General features: G+C 45.6%; 1 protein-coding gene across 2 annotated transcripts in view; it reads right to left on the bottom strand.

Moving 5' to 3' along the window:
* Positions 1-11,887, bottom strand: part of LOC138511305 (aquaporin-7-like) — a 339,953-nt gene extending 328,066 nt beyond the window's left edge. For both annotated transcript variants that reach the window (XM_069626864.1, XM_069626865.1), the window contains exon 1: positions 11,709-11,887. In XM_069626864.1, the coding sequence (XP_069482965.1) occupies positions 11,709-11,819 (111 nt within the window). In that variant the 5' untranslated portion in view covers positions 11,820-11,887. The remainder of the gene's footprint in view (positions 1-11,708) is intronic.
* Between the last annotated feature and the right edge of the window lie 717 nt (positions 11,888-12,604).

The following is a 12,604-nucleotide window of genomic DNA, read 5'->3' as shown; positions in this document are numbered from 1 at the left end:
GGATAAGTCTCGAAATCCTGTCCTGGATTAGTTGCAGAGGGTGGAGTGTAGAGGAATGCAGTTTGAGAAAGAGGCTGTTGCAGTAGTCCATCCTAGAGAGAAACAGGGCTCTGGAGACAGTGAGCTTCTGGGGGAAAGTGAAAAAGAGAAGAGTCCCTTTAAGGAGGAGCAGCTGGTAGTGGGACTTCTTGGTGACATCCGAGATGTGAGGAGAGAAAGAGAGAGTGGAGTCGAAGATGACACCAAGGTTATTTGACTCACAGGAAGGCGAAGGAAGAGGGCCCAAGGTGTGCGAACAGAGTGAGAGGGAAAGCAGGGGCAGGGGTCCCAAGAAGAAGGATCTCCATCTTAATGGAATTAAGGCAGAGATCATTGCAGGCGCACCAATCCTGAATCGCAGATAGACAGTCTGGAATGAGCGAGAGAGGAGAGGAGCCTGAAGGAAAGCTGAGTGTCATCCGCATAACACTGAAAGCTGGAGAAGGTGGAGATCAGGTGGGCCAAAGGAGCCAGGTAGATGTTGAAAAAACAGAGTTAGAGGATAGACCCTTGGGGAACGCCACAGGTATAGAGGTGGCGGAGAGAAAGAGACCAAGTTGAACCTGGGAGGGGCAGTCCAAGAGGAAGGAGGTCAGCCACTCCAGGGCCTGATCTGTGATGCCGAGGTTCTCACGCAGTCAATTGATCAGGATGGTGTGGTTGACTGTGTCAAAAGTAGAGGAAAGATAAAGGAGGATTAGGACCGAAGGAATGCTGGAATCAAGGTTAGAGAGCAGATCTTCATGGGTGTTCAGGAGAGCAGTTTCCGTGCCTCTGGCAGCTCTGAAGCAGACTGATGGCCAAGGAGACAACCAACAGATTCAGTGTGGAGCGTAAGCTGGGAGATGGTCAGCTTTTCCAAGAGTTTGCCCAGAAAAAGGGTGATAGAGATTTGGTGATAGTTTTCTGGGCAGGTAGGATCAGCAGACGACTTCTTGAATAGTGAATGCACAAGGGAGTGCTTAAAGGGAGACGGGAACGTTCCAGTGGCGAAAGAGTGATTACAGAAATCGGCCAAGGCTGGAGCAAGGGTGTCAATATGGTCCTTGATGGTTCTGGAGGAGCTGGGGAGCACCTGTTTGGACGACACTTTCATGGATCGGACTTGTCTAGAAACCTCGTTAGGTGGTTTCAGAGAGAAAAAGGAGAAATGAGGAGAAGGAGGTAGAGATGGCCAAAGTGAGTGCAGAGTGAGGAAGAGGAACAGGAGTTAGAGGACAGGATGCCCTGAGCTTTAGCTGAGAAGTGAGAGGCCAGAGCCATACAGAAGGCTTATGAGGGAACAGGGAGAAGTAGAGACTGCAACAGGATTGACCAGTTGCTTGCAGATTTCAAAGAGTTTGGCCGTGTTGTTAGAGGCCGCAGAGACCCGGGCTTGAATGTGTACTCTCTTCTTGATGAGTGTTATTGCTTCGACTGGCATTTTTGTGCCACCAGTCTAGGTATGTCTAAATGTTGTCTGCCATGCTTTACTGTAATGTTATTACGTGTCTAGCCTGGTCTACACTGTGCCGCCAGTGGGACATGTTTTCAAAGTGGCATGTCATTTCTAAAAGCAAAGCATTAATGTTACTGTGCACTGTTGGTGACTTGCACGTATTGAAATGGCATTACCCTACAAAACAATTGCAAACATGCTGGCTTTTTATCCAGTTGTTCTCAGAAAGTGTGCTGTATATTACATTACAACACAAATGTATATCTTTCTCCTAGTACAGTGTGCGGCATACTCCTTGAGCAGCACGTTTGTGTGTATTGGGCAAGCGTGATAATCTGGGCCGGCCCAAGATTGTGACACGACCCGTCATTTGTTGCCGAGTTCGGGGTGGAGCCCTCAGCATGGCTCGCAGGGGGGCCCCCACATTTTGTGTTACGCCACTGAGGTGAACACAATGTCCGGGTAGATAGCATAAGAGGTAAATGCTTGCCTCTGATGAAGAGCAGCTTGCACAACACAGCCCTTTATCCTCGTGAAGTCCATGAATTGAGTACCATTAAATTGGGGAATATTATAGTACTTAAATGCAGGAGGAATCTGACATGAAACACTATACAGGAGCACAAATGATTCTGTACTATGCGAGTAGCTTGTTACCAGCACCCGTGCATGCACTGTTCAGAATAGGGATTCTTTTCCCAGCTTGTCATTCTCCCTTATTCCTCTCTACTCTCACTAATGTAGCAGGAACCTAAATAATCATTGAAATGTGTGTGGAAGTCAGAGTTAATTGCATAAGTCTTTGGGGCGTAAATAATGATGCTAAAGACAGGAGTAAAGTTGTTGTGCCAGTCTTAACAACTTAATTCATGCTGTGGGGCTTTTTTGTGCCATTTCAAGGGATAAATTGGGCACACACCAGCACTTACGTTCCCACCTACTTTTTCCCCTCTGCCTTCAAAAACCACTTCGTTTTATGCCACCATGACATTTTCATCCTGGATTAAAACCAATGGATTCCTGTGAAATCTGTCTGCTTTTTACACCAGCAAAAAGGAGCCGAATTCAGTAGGAATCCATTACAACAGCTGCCTGCCAGGAGCCAATGGCAGCCAGCGTTGACTCTATTTGCATGGTGAAATGCCAAAGCAAAGGCGTTACAGGCTGCATTTAAAACTTTTTTTTGCACTCTAGTGCAACTGCTAAAAATTGCTGAATGAGACCTGTTTGCACCTAAATGCAAACTTAACCGGTGTACTCCCGGCAATTGACACGCTGGACGAAAACGAAGCCCAATGTGCCCGCACCTGAAAGATGAAGGTCTGATTCACAATTCCAACTTGCGACTGCAAGTCACACACAGACCGTTGTAGCGAGCCGTGAACTAACTCACTGAGCTATCTTACCAGCAAACTGCTTAGCAATCATTCATTCGCAACGATGGTGACATCTCCACCCCACACACAGGATTTGTTTTCATTCTGGTTAATGTTTTCACAAGGAAAACAGCGATGCACAAAATTCCACTACCTGCTACATGTTGGGGAAAAAAACTGCCCTTCTGCTGTTGTTAAACAAATATGCAGAACATTTGTTAGATTGCCAAATGAAAGCACAGCTTCACGCTTTCATTTTGCTCTGCAGCTCAATTTTGTGCTCTTCCAAGGGGTTCGGGCATAAAACGGAGTCTGCATCCCCGCTCTGCTTTCCTCCTCCGTCTTGGAAGAGCACAACATTTTACACCTGCATTAAAATGTTCATTCACACATAAAACAAAGTAATTTCTGTATAATCCAGCGCAGATTCGTGCCTGCTAATGAGCAGGTGAATTTCATATGAATTCATTAGTAAATGCTGACTGCAAAGCATACTGTGCAGGTGACCATTCTGCAAACTGAAGAGTACAACGCTGTGTAAATGTTTAAAATTACACGGACGCGATCCAAGAGCTCACACGTGCTAATATTGGTGAAACCCTACATGCAGTTTGCATTTTTTTAAGTGACCGAAGTGGAGTGACGCACACGAATAAAACATTTTCTAAAGCAGGGCACTACAACGCTCGCCTCGCCCAATATTTTGGACTACAAATCCTTTCAGTCCTAGCAATCACCGCCCACTGTAAGGGATCATGGGAGTCGTAGTACCGAACATCTGCAGAGTTCGCAGTTTGCAGGCCCCTGCTGTAAAGCATGCTGCTGGCTGTTTCAAGGAAGGGGTGAAGGAGTTTGGTACGGCCCTAGGCATGGACCATCTGTGCTGTCAACAGAGCCTGGCGCTCACGAGGGCCCCAGAGGCACAGCTGCAGTTTTACACAAAGTAATAGATACTGCATTTAGATGGGCTCGGCTGCTTTCTGGTATGAGGCTACTTTGGGTCTGTCCCAGCAAGGCCTTGCTACCATCTCTTAAACCCTTGCAATGTTCTGGCAACAAACTCACACCCTCCCCTCATCTCAAATGGAAGCTGTTTCTATGTGATGGTTCATTTGAGTAATTCTGAAAGCCCGCACAAAGCAACAATTAACTTCGCAAAATGATGCTATTTTCCAATCCAATTAGAATAGGTCATTAAAAAAGTTTAAAACTATCTACCGTATTTTCATTCTTGTTTGACACATCAAGAAGCGCTTATTATTTTACAGAATTTCAGATTTGCCTTACATCAACCATGTCAAACAATGAAAAACAACCAGGTTGCCGTTTTGCATATTATCCTTTTTTTTTTTTTTTAAATTAATCTTTAAGTCTTGAAAGAACATTTATAAGTCCTACAGACCATTTTTTAGCCTTCCCCTAAAATGGATTCTGGTATTTGTAGTCTTCTGTTCATGCTGAGGGAAAATAACTCTACAATCAAACTCTTTTTGACTTAACATAAGGAGTTTGGAACTAGAAGTAACTAATGTGTGTACTTTTCAGGTCACTTTTTATCTCTCTCTCTTTGAGGTCATCTTTATAAAAAAGAGTATTTCTGAAAACCAAACAATGGATTGAGTAGGGGAAAGGGGGAGGGTCAAGTGAGTCATGGTCAGGGGAGTTGCTAGGTCTGGAAAATACCCGGGGCTATGCTGATGTCAGAACTGTTGGGACTGGGGGCTAGCTAGCCTTTTGGCTGTAGCTCCTGAGATTCTATCCGGGGCTACAACCAAAAGATCAGGGCCTATAGCCCCCTTAGCCCCCCCCCCCTAGCAACGCCCCTGGTCATGGTGATTTGCCAAGGGTATGGGAAGAGAGAGTTCTGTCTTGCAGGCTGGAGAGGTTCGTTTCCCTGGCCCTTGCCCTTTGCTGAATGTATCACAATATAAGGTAATTCTATGGCATGACAGGAGGCTTCATATTATGCATTTCCATCTTTACTCTGAAACCACAGCAGCAAAGAAAAAACTTTACAAACAAAAAGTTTCAACAACAGAACTAGATAAGAGTTCAATGTCCATGCATGGGGAACTCCCCAAACCATCATGGAGGACAGGTCATGCCCTGCAGGGAACCAATGAGCAGGGACCCTCCTCTATATATATCCATTACTCTAACCCCAACCCCTCTTTCTTTGCTGCTGACACCACAGAGCTAAGTCACCCCTTTCAGTTGTGTCTTACATGTTAGTCAGTGTTTGCCATATGAATTGGTGTTGCATATATATGTGTGCCTTGCGGCTTTCACTTTGGAAAATTGTGTTTCCTTATTTAAATTTATTTGCTGTGTTATTTGAACGGCCACTTACTTTGTGGCGTCTAACAGAATTAATGGGCCACAAGCGTCCGTACTTCTTCCTGCAGTATGGTTCCTTTTATGGGTTTGGGGGCGCCTGGCAGCGCCGAGCTGTGTGTTTATTTTACTTTCTTTCTGAGATAATGCGAGCAGGCGTGGGCCCTTGTGGAAGCTAAAGCTTTAGCTTCAGGCCTGTCCAGCGTGATTTATGTACAGAATGTCAGCTGTGCTGGGTCTTTGAAGCCTGGGTTTCAGACCTCCCATGCACACCCTTTGTTTATTTTGTTTATTTTTCGTGTGCTGCCCATTTAGAAGCTGTTGCTTACAGGCCTGTCACGCGTGGGTTGGTCTGCCTAGTGCGCCCAGTTATGTTTTCTTTTATTTTGAGAGTCTTTGTCAATGCGGGTCTTTGAAGCCTTTGCTTTGGACCTCGCACACACAGCCAACGGGTAGAGCTGAGCAGCGCTTTTTTCTCCTGTAGCTAGGACAGCCACCAGTGGCTCAAATGGTAAGTGCTAGGTCTTGGAATGCTGGAGACCTGAGTTCTAATCCAAGGTCTGGAACATCCTTGGCATGATTTAAAAACAAAATTAAATCCTTTTATTATGAATGTCAAATTTTTGAATTTATCAATAAGGGAATTTTCCTTTCTTATACGCTGCCCTGACCCAGGGGTAGGGTTGAGCAGCGCTCGGATACCTGTGGGTTCGTAGCGCTATATAAATAATTGCTGACTTATGAATGCTAAATTGTTCACTTTATACCAAATGAGATAAAAGGGGTTTTTCACTTTAAAGTAATCCTTATGGGAAAGGTGCAGGCTTCCACAAATGGGTCTCCCATTTCAATCCCCATGTGCGCCCTGGCAACAGCTTTGCTTACTGAATCGCAGGTGAGGGGAGCGCCATGCACCACCTTTACATTTTAGAAATGAAATATAAAATACTACAAGGTGTCTCACTATTTTTGGGTATCTTGCGTCAGAATTTCAGCACATTTATTTTGAGTGCCGCTGCCTGCTCGGCTTCAGGTTTCACTTGAGTTTGGATGCGAGGGTTGTTCCCTGGCGTGCTGCTGACTTCCATACCCTGCTCGGGTAAGCAGCTTGTGGTGCGCTTGCTTGGCGTATTCCTTTGACACAGCAATGGTTAAGCTGTGTCGGAAGCACTGCCGCTTCCCCTTTGTTCAAACAACTATTTTGTTTGTTTTATTTGTTTTCTCACTTTATCCTTCAAAGAAAAGACAGGGGTTGGTGGAGGAGGTCGTTAAATGACCTAGAGGGGGCTTGGGCCTTCCTATCCAGCCATCATTCAGGCACAATCCTGTACTAGAATGATATTTCATGTCCCTTTACGGGGGAAAAGAAATGTCTGCTTAATTACCCCTCTCTCTCTCTTTTTCCGTTAGGTAAGTTCAGGACAACTCAGTCTGTTTTCCTTTAGGTTTCTCCTCCCCTGAAGGGGTTAAGTTCGCTGGTTAGGGGGTGTACCCACAGGTCTGGTCTGTTCCTCATATCCTGTTTTCTTAATATATATCTCCCCTAATGCATGGTCCTTGGTTTCTGTGTCAGTTAATTTGGCGGACCCTACTTGCCTTCATGAGGCGTTAAGAACCTTAGCCTTCTTCCCTCATCAGGGGGGCGGTCTTGGGAGACAGTGCCATCCTCTTGTTTTGTGAGCTAACCCTCTCGACATTGATTGCACAGTCCTGGGTATCCTTCTTTGCCCTAGGGGACACAAGGGGTAGGACCCTACGAAGGAAGAGGGTATCTGGGTTTTTTAGGACATGTATAACCCAGTTTGCTCAGCTGGCTAAAGAGGGATGTAACCTCTATGTTCACTATTTGATGTGCAAGTACTGGGCTACTTAATCGAGATCTGTTTGCCTGCTCGGTAACGATGGTGCCTCAGCTCTTACGGAGCGGCGTAGTTACCCGTCTTGTGAGAAGGGATGGCTCAAGGGCAACACATTCCTCTGAGAGGTTAAACTATACAATCCAGGTTCGGATTATAATACTAGCACTTGAAAATGTGCGGATCATGAAGGGCTGGATTATAAGAGCGATTGCCTGCTCGGCTTCGATGGAAAACTTTCACGGCCACAGGATGACCTAAGCCCTTATCCGTGCGATTTCATCTCAAATTATTATTGAACAGGTGGCTTTATTAAGATCTTGCCCCTCAGGAGAAGGGAGCAGCTCCTTTGGATGTTTTCCTGAGTCTACCTATCCGGTAGAAGGTGCATCAAGAAGTGCGCACAGTTACTCCTCTGCTCGATGGGCTTGAGCATGGTGTTTTTTGTTCCTTTGGAGGGATTGTGCCGACAGCAGTCCTGCTAGTCATAGGATATCTCCTGTAATGCCTTTGGTGTTCACTAGGTTTTTCGTAGATGATGTTCATCTCAAACCCCTGGGGGTTGCTGTGGGTTAACAAGGATTCTATTTGTGCTCTTCCTCTGTCAGTTTTTCCCTTGCCCTCATTTTAAAAGGAGCAGTGATAACAACCTCCCTCACGGTTTCTCAATTATGAATGAGATAAATATGCTCTCACTAATTGGGAGTGGACATATAGGATACTTCTAACAATAAGTATTTTACAAGTTGTAACATATATTTGTGGCACTCTTTAAATGGAAGTATTGTTATGCTCATTGTTTCCTGTCTCCTGGCAGATGGTATGGTCGTATTAGACCTTGAGTGTTAGTGTTGGGGGGTTTCCTCCATTATTCCTCCCCTCAGGAGTTTCTGCGTCAGTTCTACTGATGGGTTCACTCTTATCATTGTCCCTCCCTTTCGGTTTGGCCTTTCTCTTCAGCCCCTGGTGTCACCAAGTTAATGAAGAAGGTGATAACTCACCGAGGTTCCAAAGGTTCTGGCGTGTGTGTGTGTATATATATATATATATATATATATATATATATATATATATATTTGCTTCTTGGATACAGTTAGAGATGTCCCTTCCGCAATCACAGAGTTTGTTCTTGGTTTTAGGCACGTCATTATAACTCTGCATCTTATCCTTTGGGATGATAGACTGTACTTAAGTAAGGACTTAGCAGTTTTCTCCCCTGGAAAGGGTGATTTTTTCCCTTAGCTAGTTAACCTAGATGGGCAGAGGGCCAGCTCCTTCCGTGTCATTGTTCCAAGCACCCCGCGAGAATCTATTGCTCTCGCATTTAGATCAGCCTTTGGAACAGTTACCTAACTCTGTTACACACAAGAGCCTTTCTCTAAGATCAATTCCAGTTAGCTCCGTGACTGGAGCAACATATTGTCAATCAGGATGTCGGTCCGATAACTCAGCAAGTGCATCACTCGCTTTAACATCTGTGCAAAGCCTGCTGATGCAGGATCCAATGGGCAGAGCCACACTCAGCCTTTCATACTTGCAAGATCGATAAATGAGCTCCACACACCGTGTGTTATAACAAGCAGGGCTCAGATGCCTGATGGTTTGTAGCGCTTTATGAAAGCTACATTATTAGCTCTCTCTTGGCCTCAATCTGGTACGGTTGGAGTTCCGATTGGGTGATCTCTTTTCCTTGTGAGAAGGTGGATGCCAGTCCACTGTCTTCGGACGGTTCCTCCGGGATTGCTCGGTTCCTTTTGGGGCCTTCTCGGGAGGGGGCTGGTTCCCATCCCTATAGCATTTTACGGTGCATGTTGTCTAGTGTCATCCCTATCCACCTTTGTCTATCTCTGCCCGTCACTTCTTTCTTATGGTTCCTCTGTTATTCATTAGAAAATAGTTTCATCTTTTCCTGGGGCTTCAGAAGTTCTTTGCGCAGTGCACTATCTGGGTCATCAAGGACTTTTGGAAAGCCTTTAATAAGCCTGTTTTCTTTAGATGGCGGCTATTCAGTGAATGAGTATGTGATAAGATTTTGCTTCTGTTTCTCCCTTAATGGAAATAGGTTGTTCTGGTAGAACGGTCTACGAAGGCTTCTTTACATGCCAATGATTGCATTTTACTGCCATTATCGCAGCGAAACATGGTCGCTAAGGGTGAAAACGGTGGTTGGCAGTACTTGGTGCGCGGGACCTTCAGGCCCATTGGTTTTGGGGTTCCACCTTGACTAGGTGTTTCTTATCGGCTTCGATTATATCATAAGGTATTACCACATCTTTGTTTTTTCAAGTAAGGATTGTCTGTGCTACAACTGTTTTCAAAGTTATCCATGTGGAGTTTCTTTCCTGTTAAAGTACATCTCCTTTTTCAGCCCTTTAGATATGGACAGTGGAATGTTCTCCCGGGGGTCAGGATTTATTGCCAGATTGGGTACCCATAGGGTTTCCTCCATTTATTATCCAGGTCTGGGTCATTTTCTAATGTATACGTTTTTAAGTGTTTTTAAATGCTTAAGTTGGACTTAACCCCTAAATACCTCTCAGCTGCTTTCCTGTGGGAACATTATTGCGGGGTCTCTTACCCTTGGGCCATATGGATTAAGTAGATTTGCAGAGAAAGGGAGTTAATTGCTCCTTGATCCTTCAATGGAAGATGCTATAGTGTTTAAGATGCTCTCCTGGGGGAGGGAATTGTCAAAGCAGCTGTTTGGTCATGGGAATAATATTTGGAATAATCATTTTATTTTATCACTAGTGTATTGCTCAGGTTGGGATTTGGATTGTGATGCAAGGGCTTTGAACTTGCATAATATGAAGCCTCCTGTCATGCCATAGAATGGGAAATCCCCCTCACTAACGTGACAGGGGGTTTAGATTCTATTAAAGACAGGAGGCGAGTATTATCCCACCCACCCTCCCTTTGTATTGGCTGTTCTGCTTCCACCCACCCACCCTGTTATATTTCATATTGTTTCAGATTTGGGTGAGAAGTCCTATCCAGAAGAACTTCGTCATAGATTCAGGCTGCGGGAAGGTTGAGATCTCCAGTTTCGCTGGATCCTTTCTCCGCGCTACGCAGTTTAACCGTTTCATTGGACGTCTGGTGCAAGACAGCTGCAGAAAGAGGGGTTGGGGTTAGAGTAATGGATATATATAGAGGAGGGTCCCTGCTCATTGGTTCCCTGCAGGGCATGACCTGTCCTCCATGATGGTTTGGGGAGTTCCCCATGCATGGACATTGAACTCTTATCTAGTTCTGTTGTTGAAACTTTTTGTTTGTAAAGTTTTTTCTTTGCTGCTGTGGTTTCAGAGTAAAGATGGAAATGCATAATACTCGCCTCCTGTCTTTAATAGAATCTAAACCCCCTGTCACGTTAGTGAGGGGGATTTCCCATTCTGCAAGAGAGGCCTTTGCTCTCCATTCCGGCCCGATCCCTGTCCTGGTGTCTTTGGAACCTGCAGGAGACTGCCGTTAAGTATGTCAGTCGCTTATTTTATATTTTGAAAATAATAAAATCATTGCTTGGCGATTCATTCACATTAGCCAAAATAATCCTCCTCTGTAGCTTCCAAATCATAAGCACGTTGTTCGTTTGGACAATGTTGCCAAATGTATACACCATAAAATAAATGCAATCCTTAAACTGATGCAAGCACAAAAGTTCACTTTAGTTTTCAAAACAGAATCCCATTCTTTTGCGCATATTCCATAGTAAGTGGGTTGCGTTATCCCAAAGTTGCAGAAAGATCCTTCACAAAGAATATTTCTACCCACTAGAGCTGGGAAGGTGTGTTGCAGTGCCTCAGTAGCGGACTGTGTCAAATCACGGCTTTGCCACTGAACCCAAGTGTGTGCTTACGGGCAAATCATTTTATCTCACTATGCCTTATCAGCCAAAATGATAAATACCTAGAACTGACTCTGGCCGTACTGTCCACTACTGCAAAGGATGCCTCACTCATAACACAGTGCTACACATGTGGTAACAACAGGGACCATGCATACACAAGACATCACAAAGTCCTCCTGACAACGCCTATTATTCCTTCAAATTGTGCACTTGGGGTATGGAAATCATGTTGTGACATAATTAGCAAAAGTTGCCCCCACACATCTTTTGCCACCCGGGGTCCGGGCAATCCTAGGGCTGACCATGTCGGGAATTTAGGATAGGTCCAGATCACCCTCATAACCAATCTAGAGGGACTCATTTTGTCGTACACGCTACATATGAAAAAAACGAGAGAGCACATGTAAATAATACAACATGAAATGTTTAAATGTGGTAAATTAGAACATGTTCAACGCATAGCATCGGATAAGCTAATTTAATACCGCGCCCGACACTCTGGAAATAAGCTTGATTTAAATAGGAACTAAGTGCACGTAAACTACAAAACATCGCTGAGCTTGCACACCAAACCTCTAATGTATTGTAAAAAAAAAAACATATACCCAGCGCAGGTAAGCCCATTAAAAGCAGCTTTAAAAAAAAAAAAAAAGCTGTGTCTTTTTTCCTGTCACTAGTGGGGTGTAAACTGGTGAGAGAAACTGAAGGAAAGGCGTCCGTTTGTCACTGAACACAGCTGCAAGGTGCGCTAACTTAACAGCCGCCCGCCCGCCCGCCGAGACACTCCGCGCGCGAGTGCAAGAGGCGCGCTCCTTTACCATCATGACGAAGGTGGAGAGCAGCTCGGCCGCGGCTTCCCGCGCGGCCTGGTTGCCGATTCGCAGGTGCGTCCTGATTTTGGCGCGCATCTTGCCGCCGGCTGTCGTCATGTCGCCGGGAGTGCTCGCCTGTGGAAGAGGTGTCCGCCGTCTCGTTGGCCTTGGTTAAAGGCTAACGCACCCCCCCCCCCCCCTCCTGCCTCAAGGCCTCTCCTTCGCCGGCGCGCTCCCTGGCAGCTCAGGGCCAAGTGTGACGGGAGCACTTCAGCAGCGCTGCGCTGCCGCGCGGCGCCCGCCCGCCAGAAGCTCCAAGGTCCAACGTCGATTGAATACCCATCGCAAGAGATAAACAGCCGGGAGCGAGTGTTGTTGAGCTCCGCTGGCGACTCCGGTAAACCTTGGCCGCTCAGTGACATTCAAGCGATGCCTGCTACTCCGGCTCCTGGAAACCTGGCAAGCGTGCACCGTTCGGTGTTTGCAAATGGTTCTCGTGCATGCCTTCGCCAGCGCTGCACTTTTGTAAAGGGCAAAAGACTTGATTCGTCACGATTAAATCACTCGCATCCGCCAAGAGCAGGTGCCAGATTTTTTTGCGCAATGATCGGTTTGAAGCAGCTCTTGATGGGGCAATGTGGGGCCCAAGGAAAGATTAGGGGGTGTGACTGTGCAACAATTAAGGGCCATGCGAGCAGCCCAGCTGTGCATGCTATCTTGCTCACCTAAAACTCAGAGAGTTCATTCACACTACTACCCACTTGCATTTGCACTTGACTGCACACACTTCCTTTGTATACATGGCAGGCGGTGTTTACTTATAATAATGATATTATAATTTGATATTCATATAGCGGTTTGATCAACATTTCTACATTATTATTACCCAATCGAAATTTGTA

The sequence above is a fragment of the Ambystoma mexicanum genome, chromosome 6p (genome assembly GCF_040938575.1).
Source record: "Ambystoma mexicanum isolate Mex_15411 chromosome 6p, UKY_AmexF1_1, whole genome shotgun sequence".
NCBI lineage: Eukaryota > Metazoa > Chordata > Amphibia > Caudata > Ambystomatidae > Ambystoma > Ambystoma mexicanum.
The sequence above is the reverse complement of the archived record's forward strand: the minus strand, read 5'-3'. Positions and strand labels throughout refer to the sequence as shown.